The sequence below is a fragment of the Euwallacea similis genome, chromosome 13 (assembly GCF_039881205.1).
Source record: "Euwallacea similis isolate ESF13 chromosome 13, ESF131.1, whole genome shotgun sequence".
Lineage (NCBI taxonomy): Eukaryota > Metazoa > Arthropoda > Insecta > Coleoptera > Curculionidae > Euwallacea > Euwallacea similis.
In genome coordinates, this window is record NC_089621.1 from 2,331,902 (window position 1) to 2,352,988 (window position 21,087).

The 21,087-nt window shown below is 38.0% G+C and overlaps 1 protein-coding gene and 2 pseudogenes across 1 annotated transcript; 1 reads left to right on the plus strand and 2 right to left on the minus strand.

Annotated features, from left to right (window-relative positions):
- Positions 1–9,105: 9,105 nt before the first annotated feature.
- LOC136413171 (juvenile hormone esterase-like) lies at positions 9,106–11,692 on the minus strand (annotated as a pseudogene).
- A 1,127-nt stretch (positions 11,693–12,819) lies between these two features.
- Positions 12,820–16,707, minus strand: LOC136413172 (juvenile hormone esterase-like; annotated as a pseudogene).
- Positions 16,708–16,994: 287 nt separating this feature from the next.
- On the plus strand, positions 16,995–19,715 carry LOC136413094 (esterase E4-like). The gene is made up of 10 exons (XM_066396463.1): positions 16,995–17,151; positions 17,202–17,330; positions 17,381–17,515; positions 17,565–17,724; positions 17,777–17,962; positions 18,069–18,274; positions 18,328–18,687; positions 18,738–18,867; positions 19,282–19,414; positions 19,463–19,715. The coding sequence occupies exons 1-10, from the start codon at positions 17,062–17,064 to the stop codon at positions 19,662–19,664; spliced, it is 1,731 nt and encodes a 576-aa protein (XP_066252560.1). The 5' UTR covers positions 16,995–17,061; the 3' UTR covers positions 19,665–19,715.
- Positions 19,716–21,087: the final 1,372 nt, after the last annotated feature.

Below are 21,087 nucleotides of genomic sequence, written 5' to 3' on the forward strand. Positions count from 1 at the left end.
GCATATTGTCGTCGGCATAAGGAAACATTAAATTTTCCAGGACATCAACATAGACAATTTGGTCCATGATCCCCTTTATAGGATATATCGGACCTGTACTGTAATACGAGAAACAACCCTATACCGTTATGGAGGACGCACCATATATTTTTTATTATTTATTATATTATTTATTATAATTTTTAGGGCATACTTTAGGTTATATTTAGATTGTGGCGGTCTTTCAACATATTGCCTCTGTCTAGAAGGACTAAAAAGAACAATTCTTGATTTGTCTGACCAAAGAATATTTCTCCATCTAGACGGAGGCCAAAAGGCACGCTTTCTCGCAAATTTTAGACGGTTGGAGATCTGTCTGTGAGTTAATTTAGGAACTTTCCTTGGGCTTCTCCCATGTAAATTTACTTCAGGCAATTGCCTCTGTACCGTAGAAGTGCTCACGTTAAATTCAATTTGTGTTTTTATTTGTTTAGATGTTAAAAAAGGAAATACCTTTACCGCCCTCTGAATTTGTCTATCATCTATTGATGTGGTTTTTCTTTTTCTACCAAGCATTTCCGGCTTTTCTACAAATTTTATGGCATCACTGATCATTTTGGCGGAACATTTTAATGCACTTTGAATAAATTTATAACTTTTCCTTCCATTTCTAAGTGCTAAAATCCTGTTTAGCATTTTTGTCGTACAATGATCTTTTCTTCCCATAGTATTTCGGCTAAAAATTATCAATGTACGGTTCAACTTTGCTATTTAAATTATATTTACCTTTCAATAAAAATTTAAAAACGTTTAATTAACTATATAATGGAAATATATAGTAGTATTTTAATACGTACAACAGTTAACACTTCTTTTTTTTCCACAGGTCTGTAAGTACGAGATTCACATAAATAGGGGAATCCCAAACAGGTTTCAACATCAGGTGTCTGTAGTACTCACTCAAGACCTGATACAGTATTGTGAGAAGGCCTGACATCTACGATTCCCAAAAAGCATTACATAAGTTAATAATCACCCCTCTGGAAAACTCTCTTAGCGCTGCTTTTTTTGCACGCCACTGTATATCAATAATTTTCCTAATAAATTCATGAAACATTCCATTCCAGTTGGAAAATTCACCGGTCTTTCGTTATTTTTCAAATTTTGGCTAGCAATATCCCCAGAGTTGGTCGATCAATTGGTTTTGAAAAATATATCAATTTAATCATCTTGGCAAATTTTAGACACCCTGTATAAATTGAGTGTCTCGTGTGAGACATGGAAATCGCTCTTCTACTAAATTCGAAATTGCTTTGCTTTAATAAGAATTCCTCAAAGTGAGTACCCTACAGGGTATTGCAAAGTGTTATTCAGAAAGTTCTAGGGAAGATTCTATATCCAAATATGAGGGAAAAATCCTGAAAATCGACTAATGTGGAGCACGTATCGATCCTGGAACTGAAATGTTGGAAAGTTTCGTGAAACATTAGGCTAAAATATAAGCTTCTCGTCCTTGCAAAACGTTCAACTATCCTGTTTTCTTACTTCTTTTTCCGTGTCTTTAGTAGGATAACCCTGCACATCTACATCAATATCGTTCTAGCCATGTAATTCGATATTAGGGAAGTAAAGACAATAACCTTTCCCCATCCTGCATCGGCGTCTCTTTGAATTAAAACGGCTCGAACGGTATCAAGTTTGTTTTTTATGATCGAAAGAGGTGTCTACCAGCTGCCCTATTTTAATGGCTAAAGCCATCCATACAAGGAACAACCAACATAGATAAGGGGGGTCGCTAGCCGCCAAAATCCGATAAGGTACAAAGTCAATTTTCTTCTGATTTCCTCAACGAAACTAATATGCCCGTGGTATCAGGGGTGTCTGCCATCTGCCCCCTTTTGAATTTGGATCACAAACAACTGATAAACACAGATATAATAGGGGCGAAAGTGAGTAATGCCAGAGTTATCCCCATGCCAAAAAAAGGTATTTACATTTCGCAAGGGGGACACGTGGCCAGGCAGTAAAATAAATTAGCTGACCCATCATACAGTAGACGCCCTGTGGGTTTAATTTTTAATAATTAGTTGGCGAAACATTGACCCAGCCTTTAGTTTCATGATTCCTAATATGAATGCTATCCCAAAAAAAATTAAAAACGCTACATACATTCTTAAAAATGACAATTTTTCGAGAGAAAAAACTCGATATCTCCTAAAGCATAAAATATGGATATATTTAACTATACAGGGTGTTTCAAAAGTGCAGGCCGCTACTTCAGGGGCGTATTCTATACACTAATATAAAAGTTCAAATACTTTTTTTTTCTAAATCGTTTCCTAAGAATATTGTGACGATTTAAAGACGATGCCGGTAAAGTATGCTGTACCGATTATCGATGGATAGGTCGAGAAGGTCTGATACCTTGGCCAGCCAAATCACCGGACCATAATCCTTTGGATTTTTACCTATGGGGTCATATAAAACAAATTGTCTACTCTGCATCTATTCACGATATTAACGAGTTTCGCGTACAAATTGAAAATGGATTTAATGAGATTCGCAACACAGCAGGTAGTTACGAACGAATAAGGTCTCTTAAAAAACGCTTAGAAAAGTGTATTGAGGCAGGAAGAAACCATTTTGACCATTTTCTGTGATTTTTTACCTTTCTAATTTTTCATTAATTTTGTTAATTAAGTCATTAAAATAATACTCTTTCCTTTTCTTTCTTTTTTTCTCTTTTTTTATTTTATTTTTTTTATACTCGTTTTTAAAACCCAATTTTATGGCTACCTACCAAATTTCAACACTTTGTGACTTCCCGTTCACCAATTACGGTCAAAAAACCACTTTACCAGCACCATCTTTAAATCGTCATAACATTCTTAGGAAACGATTTAGAAAAAAAAGTATTTGAACTTTTATATTAGTGTGTAGAATACGCCCCTGAAGTAGCGGCCCGTACTTTTGAAACGCCCTATGTACAAAAAAGTTTTATAATTGTGATTAAAAGCCTCTAGGCCATCCAAATGCAGAGTGCGCCATTTAAAAAAATGTATAATGACTTTTGAAAGCCACACTCTTTTGAGCGACCCAATAGGTCTCTAAATATTTTTAAAATACGCATATTTCTTAGCCACATTACCTAACATATTCAGTTTGAGAGTAAATTTTAAATGGAATTCGTTAGGTTGCTTTGTAATTTCGTTGACTCACCATGTATAATGAAAGCCGGACTTTATTAATTGCTCTGATAGACTTGTATTATAGGTTGATCAGAAAACGAAGTTTAATCATGCGACTAGGATCTGGAGTGTAATTAATTCAAATTGGTGAGTGTTTACTAGGAAATTTCCACAGCTAAATCAATGAAAAACTTCTGCTTAAAGAAGATTAAGTAATAACGACTGGCATTTTCGCCAGCTGACTGCATAATATAAGCCAAAATCCGAATTTCAAAGTAATTAGAATTAGAGTCATGTTCTTTGATGGCAATTACAAGCAGTGGGCACGTGCTCTCTTGTAACGACGATGGAACTACAAGTGTGTTAGAGATTTATTATAAAACTTTGTTACATTACTGGCGAGATTAAATCGTAAAATACCTAATTTCATCGTCTGAGCCGAGTTTTGTTTTCCTGGCTCCGGAATTTCCTACCTCTTTGCCGAATATTTATCTACGTATTAATTAAAGTTTCGGTTAAAGTTTTATTCTTAATACAGCCTTTTTGGCTTCGACTTTAAATAGCTGCCCCCGGGTCTTACTACCGGGGAGGATTCCGAGTGGAATGGGTCCATGTGGAGAGTTCGTTCCGCTGAAAAAAGGAAAGTTTCATGGAGAAATTCGTACATGCAACGACTGAAAATTTTATGAAAAATTCTAATCGAGATAAGCACGGACAAGTGTCTCCTCAAAGCCGTTTCCCCGTTAACTCGAACTTATTAGTAAGAGCCCAGATCAATTACCAAGTAAATACGCATATGCTCAAAATCTAAGAATATTCCAGATTTTATTAATAAATGGTTTTTTTACGTTGAACCGAGCCTTAAATTTACTTAAGACAGTTATTTTTATCTCAATTCGTCAAATGCCAAACTAAGGGACCTGCATAAAAAACGATTTAAAGGTACGCAAAAAATAAATTGTAGTAGAAAGAATTATTGAAAATTCTTCAAAAAAACATATGAATTTAAAGTTTAATATAGAGTGTGTCTTCCCCGTGCATTTATGATGGTCTTACTATGCCTCTCCATACTCAGGATAAGGTCATCTAAATCTTGCTGATTAATATCATTCCAGATCTGTTGGAGAACTTAAAATAACTAATTTCGATCTTGAAATTAATTCTAATTTCGAAGAACCCTTCTCTGAAGCATATCCCAAGCATGCTCAATCGGGTTCAGATCGGGAGATTGCGCAGGCCAGTCTAAAACTGTAATATTTTGGTCTTCCAGAAAATTTTTAGTTACTCTGGCAGTATGTGGAGGGGCATTGCCATGCACCAAGATAAAATTTGAACCGATGAAGTATCTGTATGGAAGAACAGGTTCTAGAACATTCCTAACACAATTGTGTGTTGATAAAAAACGATTTAGGAAAACGAGATTGGTTCTATGGCTAAGTGAAATTCCTGCCTACACCAGGATTGTGCCTCCTCTGTAGCTGCAAACTTGCAGTGTGCGTTGAATGCGACTCCGTGTACCAGGTGCTCTCCAAACACGTACTCTTCGAGAATCTGGATGCAAGCCGAATCGAGATTCATCTCTAAACAAAATGTTTTTCCACTGATCCGGTTCCCACATCACATGTTCTTGAGTCCATGCTAGTAGCGCGATTTCCACGGTTTAGAGGTTGGCATCTCTAAAGCCTTCTGGAGATTAAATTACCTTCCCTCAATCTCCTGCAGGTGGTATGTTTTAAAACAGCTACATTACGAGCCCCGTGTGGACGATTAATTAACTCGACTGCAGTCACGGTGTCATTTCTTCGAGCTTCTAATTGGACATAACGATCCATACGAAGAGTTGTCATCCTTGGCCGACCCAAATGTCTCTCGCGTACGCTGCCAGTTTCTCGATAATGGGTCCAGAGGCGAAAGATAACACTCTGGGTGGTTCCCACGGCATCGGCAATAGTAACTTGCAAGAGTCCACCTTCAAGCATTCCTACAGCTCGTAACATTTCACTTTCGCTTAAATGTCGTTTAGGCATCTTTAAAATAATGAAAACTAAAACGATTGAAGAACAATAATCGATCAGCACTCAGCAAAATCGTTTCACATGCCAAACTTAATGTTGCTTTTCCATATACTGCAATTTTTTTATACAGGGCCGTTTACAAATACCTCCTATTTGTATATGTGAGCATTCCTCGCTTATGTTAAGACCATCAAGTAATACCATGTGAGAATGACATGGGGGTTAGCCGTAAATTACTTCTAAGATAAGCGTGAGAAAACGATAGAGGGTTGTTTATGAATTCCTTAACATAGGCGAGAGAAAAATTGATGATGGGTCAGGGAATCGTGGGAAAAGGCCTGGAATGTGGCTTATCAATGCTCTTAAAAAAAGGAGAGGGGTGCTCTCGGGGGTGGATAAGGCATGTGTATCGGGGACTCGGTTTTGGATTCTTGACAAGTAAAGAAGTACCTCAAAATTTGTTTTTGTTTTATTTTTTTTCTTTCAATAACGATACCGAAATCTTACATATATTTATATTAATAAATATTGCAGATATCATGATACGCTGCATGCATCACTGCAAAGCAGATAAAGAAAATTTTATTAATAAAAATCTTTAATATCCTTAAATGTTGAGCATGTACGTAGTTTTATTCTGCGTTCAACCAGCTCCTCCTAACCGAACAATGGATTTTTTTTTTAAATAGAAAATTGTATTACGATTGAAGACGGTTTAATACGTCGAGCTCCCGCCGGGGGATCCCGGCCATTAAAATCTAACCATGGAATCCTGTCGTCGAAGTCCGACGGGGGAATCCCAGCCGTCAAAATCTAATCGGCAAATCCTGTCGTCGAGGCCCGGCCGGGGGATCCCGGCCGCTGATATCCGAATGGACGACGAATATTCAGCTAAATTAATACTTCTTTTGTGGATTCATTGAATTTTCGATGAGATGAATTACTTATCTCAGCAAAAATTCAACACCGCTTTAACGGTTCTTTACAGAGTCGCAGCCATGTCTCGCTCCAAGTTACATTTTTAAGAATCTTTATTATTGAAGCGTATTACACCGAAATACTGGCCCTAATTCGATGAAAAATAGAAATTTTACGAAATCCAGGCTCCTCATTATGCAATTCTAGAACTTCCGAAATATTCCCTACCCTCCTTTAAAGTCAGTGGTTCTGTTCTTGTTGGGTCAAGAATCCCTAGAATTCCTAATGGAAATTTCCTGAAGAGAAAATCTTAACTCTCAAACTATTTTTTATAAGTTTCCATAATTTTAAGTAATTCCGAACTTAAAAAAAAAAGCGCGATACCTCGGACTCTCCATTAAAAATACTGAATCGGTTGCTTTAATGTCAGCAAGGAAGCGAAAGTCTCCTGAAGACCGAACTCTGAACATCAGACTCTTAAGGCGCATGACTATACAGCCATAGGCATTGAAGATTTGCAAACTGGATGCGAGTCAATAACGAAGACAACATTTGTCGATGAAGGTATAAAGGGAAAAGTGCAAAGAAAAGTCATTGGTGCAGTTTCATAAGACGATGAATGAAGATGATGATGAAGAGAGACCTGGGCAAAGGTGGACCCCAATTTGGTGAATCCCTAACTAGGCCATGAAGACATCTAAGAATGGTCCTGAAATAAGACCGAAGAAATGCAGAAACCTTTTACTTCAGTGCTCAAACAAAGGACTTTGACTAGATATAATTTCGAAAAAGACCAACCGAAGGTCTTTAGATATAGGAGATCTTTACGACAATTATAAGAGCTCTCAAAGTCCAGATCGTGACTCTTTTCTTCTTAACTTCCTGACCACAACGTGAAATTTCTATCGATTGCGTTTAAGTGGGAACAAAACCTCGTTCATTCTTTTAATTCCTCAAATAAGTCCGACCGAATATAACCTAAGCCAAGTAATTGCACATAAGGGGGATTTTAAAAGAGGATTAAAAGTAACTAATTAAAATTGGAAGACAAACACGAAGTAATAAGCGAGTAATTGAAAAATTACTGAGGAAAGATGCCGGTCGTCAGTCTGGAGCTTTTTCGTCGCCGAAAATAATGACGTTGTATCCCAGGCCAGCCAGATCAGTTTTAATGGTGCTTTTTCGAATTAGACTGCTCCAAATGAGGTCAATCAAATATCAAAAAAACACAACCCACGTAGTCAAATAAAAACCAAGATCGTTTCGAGAACGTCATCTTTGAGCCTAAAAAGAGACACTAATTGAGCAAGGTATTACTGCCACCAAAAGCGTTGATTGTCGTCGTCTTTTGTGGATAAAAGAAAGAGGAAGAAGCGGAAAAATTGCCAGAAGCGTCATTAGCGTAAATGAGCGTTACGTAACAAGATAGCTCCGCATAATGCCTACTAATTCTGATAAATAAAGTGATCCTCCTGCGAAAATGGCCCCGAAAAAAGTGACAAGTTGAAGTAGGTGATAGGAGTGGTCAAGGACCCACTAATACCGGGCAATAGAGAGCTTGCTCCCATATAAAGAAAAAATTTAGGAAAGAGCAAAGCTCTAATATCTCCATTCCAGTTGGGATATTTTCCATTAAATTTGCAAGAATCCTCTAAAGCCTGCATATGCATACGAGCGAAGTAGGATGCAAATATAGCATTTTACTTTGAATTTGAGGATAAATTTTACTCCAGTTTAGAAACTACTGGATCAGCAGATTTAAAACCCGCTTACAGTTTAACTCTAATGGTGCCCTTATTTATAGCCTTTCAGATTTTTCCATTCCATACACGGAAATCCAGTTATCGAGTATTAATTATTCATGGAGAGTATCACCATCCATACATAGACATTAAAACCAGATGAAAACACTTTTCCAAAAAGAAGGGAAAAAAGTCTTATATTCAATGAGAGTCGCTTAATTCCTATAATCCGACCGTTTATTCAAATTACACAGAATTTACAGCGCCATTATGTAAATGGTCAAAAAGTTACACGAACAGGCCGCAATAAAGCTGATAATGTCCACTCTGCTCGAAACAACTTTATCTAGTGGCTTAGAATTTCACAAAAATGTGGCAAAAATCCGCACAGAACGTTTCGGGATAAATGCGACCAGGAGGGAAAGGGTTCGTTTACTTTGCAAAAGGGCGCTTAATAGGGAGAAAAGATTTAAAATGTTTGCTCTGAAACTAAAGGTTTGTGCATTCAATGCAAGCAAGTGGAAAATTCAAATATTCCACTTTTTTCCCCAATATCTTTTTTGTACATTTACAATTTCGCTGAATTCAAACTGGAACTAAATTATCAACTACAAAATTGTACAGTGAAGAGCTAAATAATTAAGAGATGAAGTACGTTCGTCATTATGTCTAGACATTGGTAGTAAATTTCATTGAACATTGAAACATGTTAAAGAAGTGAGATGTTAATTAAAGATTGTTTCTTGAAGATGAGGCAACCATACAGTACTACTAAATGAATTAATATTGTAAGGGACAAAAAGTCGACTCCATCCCTGTCACGGCATCAGAACGTAAAGTAAGCAGTAAAGGCATCCGCCATTATGTCAAGATAATCATCAATACAATATATAAATAAATGTTTATGATTCAGTTCTTGATATGTGCAAGGGATTATTCGTTATGACATAAAGTACATGTACATTAAAAAGTGGAGAGACCTAGATATTTCAGATTTAATTATTCATTAGTTCGACCAAATTTGCTACAATAATAGATCGATCAGTTAATGCGCCGATCGAGAAAACATTACTTCTCGACTTGCATATAGTGCTTTCTATGCATCCGCGACTAGTGTAACTTAAAACAATTTTTCCTACTGTTCATAGCAACCCCAGTCCCATTGTATGAAAATTAACAAACCTTATCCAATTTCAAATCTATGTTTTATCATAAATGAGCACTTTCAAATGGTCAACTCGTACATAACTCGAATATAATTTAAACACGAACTTCAGTCAAGGAAACAGAAATACAAAACTCTTGCCTGGTCAGCTAATTTATTTCAACTTTCAGCCGCAATGCCTCAGCACTAACATGTTTAATAAGTATCAAAGGGCCTGTTTCCATACGTTTCGTAAAGATTCTCCCAGAAAACTATTCTTTCCGCTTTCAGTTTGCTTTCGCCCAAAGTTAAGCTCGCGTCAGTAAAGTTGCCGATTTCGAAATAATGAAAGCTGTCTTCGGACACTTCGGGCCATATTATCCCTCCAAAAAGTTCTTCGGCATTAGGCGTTGGGTGGCTGAATTTAATTGAAATTTAATTGTTGTTTTTGGGCAATGTTGAGACTTACTGATATTTCACGAAATTGCTCCAAAGCCTCGGTTGTACACCAATTGGTCATCATCGGGAAAATAATCAACTTTCCCTCCCCAAAATAAGTAGGACATCTCTTCGGTGTGAGTTACGTTGCGAGAGCCTGCAAATGAAAAATGAGGCTAAAATCCAAGTTATATGAAGAAATACGGGAGTAGCGACCAGGGTACTTATGATCAGCATTGAATCCTAATGTTCCAGTATAGAAAAATTCGTAATAGAACATGTCAGAGTGGCTGGAATATAAGGAGGCAAATTTAGTTGAGGGTTTCACGAAGCCTTGATCTGTGAAGAACTGCATAATCCTACCAGTGATTAGTCCTGCAGTGCATCTGCCGATAACTTACCTGAATACCCCCAAGTTTATAATTTAAGAAAATATCGTCAGAGCAATATTCCTGCTTAATCAAATCTCCAACTTCCTTCCAGATGGCTGAATCAAATTTATGCATGTCCTGAGGCACCATGTATCCACCATAGTTGTTGTCATAGCCAATTAAGTAGTAATCCGTGTATTATGCGATGCTTTGCTTGTTATTTAGTAAATATTAAATCTTTTATTTACCATTAAAATTCATCAATCCCTTCTCCGCACACGTGCCAATGAATATCTAGACTTTCTTAACATTTCCACTTGTAGCCACCTCGTACTGATATTGAGAAAGAACTGAATCTTTCGCAGAAATCTCCTTCGCCACAGAAGCGTACTGAAAGTATTGCTGCAGGGAAAGCATGTTGATATCATCAGCTTGACTCGAATCCTACATAAGAGAAAATTGACCCTTCCATTTGAGTAATGGAAGAAAAGTCAAGGAAAGTATACTTTTAAGCTGTTCTTACCTATACTAAAAAGTCATATCCAGCTTTATCCAGAACACTAGCGTCCATACCCTGCAACACTTCAAGCAACTTTTTCGAGTCCCTCGACTCAGCAAACTCACAATCTACATAGCTGGCAGTCTTGAAGGTTATTTCTGTTTCGTTTCGTTGATATGCCCATGATTCCAATGCGAAACCCGATTTTAAGATAACACCACTGAACAGGCTTAAAAATTGGTAAGTAACAAGGGAGTTCTCCTGTAGAACGCTACCTTTGGCTGCAGGACTAAGGATCAGATACCCGACAGAAGCAGCTCCAGTGGACTGACCGCTTATGATCACCTTCTCTAGATCGTCTCCAAAGGAGGCGATGTTGCGTTAAACCTACTCGAGGGCCATAATTTGGTCTCTGAAGCCGTTGTTTCCGGAACGACACTATCACCAGCTGAGAGGAATCCTGCAGAAGTTCAAATTTCCAGTTCCAAACCAAGCCAAGAAGGTACTTTAGGACACGTTTCTTTGCTGATTAGATAATGAGTTTTCTTAATAATACGGGGTTTTTAAAACAAATGAAGCTAAATCAAGTGAAATCATCAAGGAATGTGTGTGTCATCATAAGTACTTGAATGATTTGATTAAAGACAGTTTTAGTAGAATCGAGCCCTCCGTGAGAAATCATTCAGACCAAGTATTCCTAGAAATTCTGTTATGCCTGTCCAGTAGCGCGTTCAATTCTCATGCTTACCGAAGGATCCTAGTCGGTAGTTGAAAGACACAAAGATCAACTCTTCTTCTATTAAGTATTCAAGAGAAGTTCCTCCAGGGGCCTTGGTACTGACCAGACCAGAACCAACCATAAAACCTCCTCCATGCATGTTCACCAGCACTGGCAACGTATTTCCAGTTTTTGTAGGGTCCTATGTTTTAGATCCACATAAGAATCCACAAAACCCCTATTATCTATATTGGTTTTTACCTTAGTTGTGAAGACATTCATATACAAACAGTCCTGATTTTTTTGCGGATAGTCTGCCCAGCTTTAGTAGCAAATGTTGGGCTTCTCCATAGTACCATCATGCACTTCTGTCCATGGATCAATAGCCTCGGTGGGCTAATGATGACGTTGCAATACAAAAGAACAATTATTTGGAAGAGTACCTGTAGCCTTCTGGTTCCTACTGGTGCTTTTGCATAGGGAATCGAGTAATAGGCATAATAAATCTTCCCACTGTTAGTGGTCTGTATGACGCCTTTGATGGGTCCATCTGGAGTAATAACCTGTAGAGCCTGAAAAGATACTGTTAAATAATGTAATACTTTAAAATTGTGAATAAATACTAAAGATTCTGCAAGAAAGAGAGTTGCCAAGAGGATAAGCCTGCTTCTGCTGCCCATGATGAGAGTAACGTAAGTATTATGAAATCTAATAAGAAATGACGCCTTTATAATCCAAATCAACACTTTCCAAATAAGTTAAAGTGTTTTAGAGTATTTTAATATTTTTGGAGGAGTGTGCTTTCAATTAAATACTGGGGGATGATAAGGAACCATGTATGCATTAAAAGTCTTGAAGTTACACCAAAACACTCTGAAGAAGGTTCTCAGATTTCAGATCTGTTGCAGAACTCCAGCCTTGTTAGTAATGTGCGGAAAGTAACTCTGAGATCTGGGAAAAAATTTTAAAACTTGGAAAAACTTTTTTTCTACGCTCATCCACTGAGATTGAAAACTTTGTAGCTCAAAAAGCTGAAATATGTGCTAAATCTTTTTAAACTCTCAATTGAATGCGCTCATGATAACTAAATAAATAAATACTTCAAATAAACTTTAGATAATCACTTCCATCATATCCAGCCCTGGCAACCCCCCAATTAAGACCCCCCATTGAGCTTAATTCACATCTAAGAAGAATCAAAGGGCCTGGGTCTGTATATACAATAAAGATCCTTGCAGAAAGCCATTCTTTCAGCTTTTGGATTGCCAATGCAAGCAATCAAGTTCATTCTCGTAAAGTTGCCGATATTTAAATATTGAAAGTTGCATCTGGCCACTTTAGGCCCCACGATCCCCCGAAGGAGCTCCTCTGCAGTGGGTGTAGGATTACTGAAATTTAATGGGAGTTTTCATGCAGCTATTATAATACGTTTGAGTTAATTTTGAAACTTACTGATACTTTGCAAAGTTGCTGTAAAGCCTAACGAGCCGATGATGTACGAGTAGGTTTATGGGTGTATAGAGGTTTACTGTGAACCTACCATGGGAAGATATCAGGCCTCTTGGGTATGAGTTACATCATTAAATCCCGCTAAAGCAAAGCTCAAACCAAAGACAAATTGCAGGATGAAATAGTACCATTTAGCTTTGTCTCCAGGGCTGAGAATGAGAGGTCCAGGAGAAGCAGCTCCAACAGACTGACTAGTTATGCCCCTTGAGAAACACCCCCACAGGCAGCAATGTTTCATTGGGCCCATTTATGTCCCATAAAGCAATGAAATGAAATCACATTTAATTCTGTTTTTTAATTTGAAAAAAGTAATATATTTCAATTTCAAATATCATAATTCCTTCATAAGACATGTTTAGTAAGTATCAAACGGCCTGACCCCATAATTGGCGTAAATACTCTCCCAAAAGGCCATTTTTTCCAGTTTCGGCTTGCCTTGCTCCGAATTTAAGTCTGTTTTTTCGTAATTGCCTATATTCAAATATTGGAAATTGCTTGAAGTCACTTTAGGCCATATAACTTCCTGAAGAAATTCATCTTCTGTGGATGTAGGATTGCCGCAATTTTAACCAATTACAAAGGAGAATATAGAGAGTGAAATTAAATTTACTGATATTTCACAAAATTGGTCCAGAGCCTGACCAACCGATTGTGCACAAGCTGGTCATCAGCAGGATATTTGGCCACTGACCATCCAGAGTACAGGTATCCCCACTCTTCCACGTGGGTCACATTGCCAGACCCTTTAAAAATAATAATAACTCAAAATATACCGATTTCTATTATACCTGCCAGGATATTTATGATCAGTATTAAAGCCCAAAGTTCCAGTATAAGAAAACTGGTAATAGTAAACGTCCGAATGGCTAGAATGCAGTTCTGCAAATTTAGTTGAGCCCCTCACGAAGTCCTGATCTGTGAAGTACTATGGAATTCCACCTGCTAAGTGCTAATCTTGGTTTTCTAGGGCGGACTAATTTACCTGAATTCCTGCGAGTTTGTTATTGGCAAAAGTACTCGATGGGGAATATTCCTGCTTAATTAAATTTCCGACTTCGTTCCAGCTTTGCTCGTCAGCACTATGCAGGTCTTGCGGCACTAAGAAGCCGGGAATGGAGTCATAAGTGCTCAGGTAATAATCCAAATTTTCTGTAATTTTTTTGCCAATGGAAATATGGTTTTCATGGGTTAAGTTAGTACCGTTTAAATTGATCAACCCCTCTTCAGAACACGTTCCAACTAGGATTGGCACTTTGTTTACACTCCCATTTAAGGCCAGTTCATACTAATTATCTAGTAGTATTAGATCACTAGAGAAAGTGTCGATTACTGGAGCATATTGGAAACCTTGTTGTGGTGGGAGTCTGTAGACCGAATCAGGCAGTGTCGCATCCTATATAAGAATTCTTATACTTAAACAACTTATTGGAGATCCACTCGAAAAGCAATATTTAATTTCCTCAATGGATTCAATAGCAAATCGAAATTTGCCCATGAGTGTGTTTCTTGACCTAACAGAGGCTTGTGATCTAAGTCACAAAATTTTATACAAGAATCTGAAAGACCTCGGCATAATTAAATACTCATTGAATTGGCTGAAATAATATTTTTTTGATAAAAATCAGTTTGTAGTTGACGGACAGGTTGTATGAAACGCTGCGTCAGAATCATTTAGTGTGAACCGGGGGTTCCCCAGGCAGCACATTAAGCTCACTACTCTTTGTAATTTACATTAACGACATTGAGGGTCTACTACTGCCTAATATAAGGACGTTGATATATGGACAAAGGACGTTAAATTATGCTGCCCCTAAATATCGATTGTCTCTATATAAGCACGTGCCAGTACACAGATGTTTAAAATTATATAATAACCTACCTAGAACCATCAATACGTGGACGAACATAAAAAATATAAAAACAGCTGTCTACAAGTATTTAGTGAATCTTGAGCCATGTAATTTGAATAAACATTATAATGGCTCGACAAATTAAATAATGTAATGATATTGATTGGCTGTCTCGTTGGACAGTCTTGTGGCGTTACTTCGTGATATGTTATTGTAGCTTTTTCTGCAGTAAGTAATGCTTAGTATTATTATTATTACTTTCTTTTTAATTCTTGTCTATGTATTAAATCATTTTAATTAGGAAAAGAATTAGAAAAAGTATTTTGATGCATCAAATAATCGGCGTATACCAAGAACATACCTAAAATGCTCCATACTCAATACTACCGGCACGAATTTCGATAAAGAAAATTGCAACTTTGATTATTAAAATTCTCATTTGCCACCACTGTACGAATGTTATCAACTTTCGCTCATATGCTCAGCGCCATTTGCCCCGCATCATAGAGGCGCCTTTACTCTAATAAGAATTAGACGAAGACAAAAGCTATGGTGCTGATTCTGCTAAAATAACAAGTGAAGAAGGCTCTGGATGTAGTTGACACATATGTCATATCTTCTGTCCTTATCTAAGAACATGTATTAGAATAGGATCACTATATGCTATGCAGCAATTAATATTTTTGAGTTTTAATTTGAGTCATGAGTCGATACAAATTATGGAGGCAAATGAGGGTTTAGATAGACAAGATTAGAAATTTTCTTTTAATTTGTAGAGTTCGATATCAAGTGATTTTGTTGATAATATTAATGTTTTCGCAAATTTTCACTGAAAGTGACATTTGTTTCCATTTTTGAGCTAATTTTTGAACCAACAAAAGGCAAGTGAATTGGAACTATTACAGAGAAAGTGCATACAGATGAAATTATATAGGCAAGAGAACGATGATTAATTCGATTTCCGAAAATACTAGCCTGCAACGTAATTGACCCTTGAATACCCACCCTATTAAGATAGTCAGTACCAGCTTTATCAATAGCTTTGGCATCAACACTTTGCAACACCTCAAGCAATTTCTGCGAATCAGTCGATTGGTTGAATTGCGAGTCAATAAAACTGGCCATCTTAAAAGTGATTTCAGTTTCATTCTTCTGATACGCCCATGAGCTCAAAGGAGTGCCTGACTCTATAATAGCAGCAGAAAATAAGCCTGTAGCAGCAGGGCTTAGAATCAGATAGCCAACAGAGGCTCCCCCTGCAGATTGTCCACTTATGGTAACCCTTGAAGGGTCTCCGCCGAACGGTGCAATATTCCTTTGCACCCATTTGAGAACCAAGATTTGGTCTTTCAGGCCTAGATTTGAGGGGATAATGTCATCTCCAGTTGAGAGAAACCCTATTAAGTGAAATAAAATTGTAATTAACAATGAAATTTGCCAGTGACACATATATTTAATTAACTAGCCAGGCAGCAGCTCTCCAGGGAATTTAAAAAAATTGAAAACTCAATTGGCAATCTGTTAAATTCTCACACTTCACTGTCGAATAGTCGGAAATCTGATTTTTAATTGCCGGAATCGATACCTGATTCGGGTCTAGTTAAAAATAAAGAATTTGCATTCCGCTAGTTCGCTAGAGAGTTTTTTAAAAACGTACCGAAAGGCCCCAGTCTGTAATTAAATGACACAAAAACGACGCCCTCGTCCATGAAATAGGTGGGAGAAATTCCTCCAGTGGTATCCAAGCTAACGAGCCCTGAACCCGAATTAAACCCTCCTCCGTGAATATGTACCATGACTGGAAGACTCTCTCCCCCTTCGGAGGGATCCTAATGGAAAAAAATATCCTGTAACACTAATGTGTTATGACTAATGACTATTGCGATGACTAATGAGCAAATCTCACCTGAGGGGTAAATATGTTCATATGCAAGCAATCCTCATTTTCCTGGGGATAATCCACATTAGCTTGGTAGCAAATGATAGGATTCTCTACGGAACCGTCATGGACTTCTGTCCAAGGATCTGACGGCTCTGGATTCTACATACAGTTATCGTCAAACACAAATTAAAACAAGAAAAATCTAAAGTGCTGCCTGAAGACGTGTGGATCCGATTGGCGGTTTGGCATACGGAATAGAGTAAAATCAATAATAAGTTTTTCCAATACTAGTGGTCTCAGTGGTACCTTTGATGGGCCCATCTGGGGTGGTGACTTGCTGAGCCTGGAAGAGTTCGGCATATGAAAATGTCGAAGGAAATTATTGAGAGTTGAATACCAAAGACTCGGCAGCTAATAAGGCGGTTAGTAAGGAGACGAAGGTAATTGTCCTCATGATCAGAATAACGTTAATGTGATGAAATGTAATCTATGATGAAATAGCATCTACTTGTAAACGCAATCAGTCTTTACAGCTCGAGTGGTTTGTTGTCCCAATTACTCAGTAAATATTTAAAATCACAATACTCGAATCTGGAAAAAACAATTGTGTTCAAAATCCGAAATTCCATGTTTTATCGTTCAAAAATCAGTGACGCCCGAGTGGGGGGTCTAACTCTATGTTAATGGAAAATAAGCAATAAAGTATCATTGTTTTCATGCTTGAAATTCATTTGTTAGAAGCATCATCAGTTATCATATTTCGATACCCCCTGATAACACTAAAGTACACCTAATAAATAACATACTTATGGTAAATATCGCGTACAAGGAGACTAAAAGCGAAAGAATGCTGGTCAATATTTCCATACTGGTGCTTTTACCAATAGCCTTTGTTTCGGTAAGCCAAAAAAACAATTTTCATTAACAGCCCTTTAATGATTTCTCTAGGGTCAGGAAGTAATCACTGCCGAAGGGCCAGTCAGAGGAACAGCGAAGCAAACCCTCACAGGCAAGACCTTTTACACCTATTTTTCTATTCCTTTCGGCAAGGCCCCTATTGGGAACCAGAGATTTTTGGTCAGTAATTCGCTGACCTTCAACGCATAACTTTAATGAGTGCTCATTAGGCTTCAGAACCTGCGGATTCTTGGACTGAAGTCTACGATGCAACTACTGAGAGGACCAACGTCTGTCATCAGCTGTACAGCGACAGTAGCATAGAAACTGAGGACTGTCTCTATTTAAGCGTATTTACCCCTCAGGTAGGTAATTTCACGCGAAGAGTGCAAAAACCAGAAGACTCTGTATTAGGACCCTTCTGAGACCAGCAAAAACTACCCCGTGCTGGTTAACATCTACGGGGGAGGTTTTTATGGCGGTTCAGGAAAGCTCAATGGTGGACCTCCCCCAAATTATATCATAGATGAAGATATTCTAGTTGTTTACTTCAACTACCGTCTAGGAGCTTTTGGTACAGGGAAATTTCCTGAAATTGCTCATTAACATTCTTGGTGATTATCAAGGATTTTTGGCCACTGATGATGGAGTGATCCCAGGAAATGCTGGGCTAAGCGATCAGATCTTGGCTCTAAAGTGGGTGCAGAGGAACATTGCGGCTTTCGGGGGAGACCCGGAGAAAGTGACCATCTCAGGGCAATCTGCAGGAGCCAAAAGCGTCGGGTATTTGGTGCTGAGCCCGCAGGCGAAAGGTTTGCTTCTAGAGCTTAATTAATGCTTCCAAACACGTTTATTTCCACAAAAAAAATACAGTCAATATTGCCCCTGAGCAACAAAATTCCCCTTAATGGTTACTAGGTTTGTTCTCTGCTGGTATAATGGAGTCTGGAGCTCCTCTTTGCGTGGGAGGATTCCAGAGAAACCACACCCACATCGCCTTTAGAGTGGGCAGTTTCATTGATCCTCAATTCGAGAACTCCACTGACTCAAAGAAACTTCTGGAGGTGCTGCAAGGAGTTGAGGCTAAGGCCCTAAACGCGGCAGCCTCTCACTACTCTTCATGGGTACTTCTAACCCCTTCGTCACCCCACAGCTAACTGAAAAATTTCTATGATAGGCCTCAGCACAGCCCGACTTTCTGGAACGGAACCCCGTGCTGCAGGGCTACTACTTTGCGCCAGTGATCGATGATAATAGCCAAAATTCAATAGTTCCAGAGAAAATGTACGAGAAGCTTATTAATGGAAGCTTCAATCAGGTCCCAATTTTCATAGGCGTCTGCTCTGAAGAAGGATTGCTTGATAAAACATTTAAGGATGATAAATATCTCTTAGCTTATGATGCCACTACCTCTCTTCTAAACCCTCAGGACATGAATGTGGCAAATGAGGGGGAATGGGCAGAAGTTGGGGAGTTTATTAAAAAACAATATTCTCCTTCAAGCGATTACATTCAAAATCCCTTAGCAGTTTTGCAGGTATTACTATACTTTAATGGGCTTAGTGATGGTGACCCTAAAAATTTTAGTACTATACAGACCAAGAGTATGTGAGGGGATCCACCAAGTATGCAGAACTTCAAGCTAAATTTACTGATGTGTTCTATTATCAATTTTCCTTTACTGGGGACTTGGATGGGGGTAATACGGGATATCCAGGTTTGAGCCAAATATGTTGCACAAGATGTCTCTGAACATAATGCCATAAATTCAACTACATATTCTAAATCCCAAAATATGAAGAAAACTTCATATAAACATATATCCAAAGGCATTTCGTTTTCCTTATACAGGGGCGGAAGGAAAAAAAACCGTTCACACCCTGTATATGTAAAATGAAGCGACTTGCGATATACATATGTTTGATATTTCATATGTTCATATAAAAGTTTCGTCATATTTTCTGGCCTAGAATATGCGATTGCCTTGATGGCACTATCTTCAGAGACACCTTATCAGATATATCAAAATCCAGAAAATTTAACCAAATTCCGGACACTCCAGATTTTGGCTCTGCTCTCCTTTATGAGCGATATTTGTGCATTTCTACTCAAATTTTCTTCGTTTAATTAGGATCTGGCAATGTTTCTCATGTATCTGAAAGTCCTTATATCTATGGAGGCAATAGTCTAGCTCAGTATTCTCTGGGGGATCAATTGATGAGCAAAAGACTGGTCAAGATATGGACCAATTTCGTGAAATACAGGTGACCTTCCCTTTCCTTCTCATATTTAGTTAAACCTGGCGTCTTCAGGAACCCCACGCCAGAACCTGAGGAAATTCTTCAAAACCTTACGTGGCCTAAAGTGACTCCGGACAGCTTTCAGCATATCAATATTGGGAACTATGAAGACACTGACTTGAAGATCACTTCCGGAAAACCTAAAACAGATAGAATGGCATTTTGGGACAGCTTGTATGAAAAATTCGGACACAGACCTTATGACACCTATTGAGACTTATTTACTGCAAATAAAGGCCGTAGGTTTGCCTGAAATTTAAACTCATTTCCCGTTTGTTCTTTTGCAATTATCCGAAAGCTGTGCTGCGAACGGTCTTTCTTCTTTAAAAAGTGAATTATTTACTTAGCCCAAAGGATGGCAAATATTGTCTTTTTCACGGTCAGCTCAGCAAATCCCATATCCTCAGGGCTTACAACTCGCAAGTCTCTTCTTAAGAGTTGTGCGAATTGATGTAGGTCTCAAGGCATAAATTGTGATATAAAGAGAGGAGCTGAAGACCTCAACTTCCACTTCAGACACCCAGCTCCATCAAATTATCCTCGATTACGTCCTCGAAGGTAAATAATTCACCGCCCCGGGAATTTTATTTCCACGTACCTTTAACCAGAAGACCCTATTTTACGAATCAGTAAAACTCCAAATGTAATAAATCGATTTCTAATGGTGCATTATGCCCAAATCTCGGTGAATATAATTTAGAGGAGAACCGTAACAGACTCCCTTTCGAACTCTCTTTGTCAGCGATATTTAAGCGACGACCAATATCTGCTTACGAAGGGTAAATCAATAACCTTTAAGCCTATTTCGTTCAACGGTTACCGTTATTTTAGTACCCCAATAACAATTCTTAGGGGGTGGTTCATAATTCAAATTTAAGAAAGCAAACAAATTTATAACCGATCATTAAACCAGAGATCTGCTTGCTATTGCTTTTCGTCCTTCTTCACGGTCCAAAGGACGGATTTTTGAAATGCGTCACCCTGTATATTTTTCGAATTGGCGGGAATATCGCAGAGATTATTTTAGTTCTTCATGTCCTTCTACCGATCGATCACTGTTCTGGAGTTCTAGAGCCGCAAATGCGATCGTTCTGAGAGAGTTCATTAGGAATTGCCAATTTCAATGTTTTCGCCTCTCAATGACATAAAAAAGTGATTTTTTTAATACAGCGCCCTGTATAACATCGGATTTTTAAAATTAGCAATTTTCGATCAGTATTTCAATGTGTTCAATATGTTTCTATTCCAACTTCTTTTTATACGCAACACCCTGTATAATTTCAATCCATGAAACATCGAATATTAAATCTTCATATTTCTGTAGAAATCTCTCGCCGTTTTGGAAATTTGGAGCCTCAAAAGCGATTATTTTGAGGGAATTTGTTAGGCATTGTCATTGAAATCATGTCGTACTTCAAAGATCCAAGAGTGTGATTTTTAAACGCAATACCCTGTATGTTTTCAGATCTTCAAAATCAGAATTTATGGGGATTATTCCACGTAGTATACAAATCCCTGTGCTGATATTATCCTTTCCATTATCCTTTCCGTAGCCTCAAAGACTATTACACAGAGTGTTCCTAAAAATTATGTACATACGGAAGGGGGTAATTTTTTAGTTTCTTTTAGGACCAAAA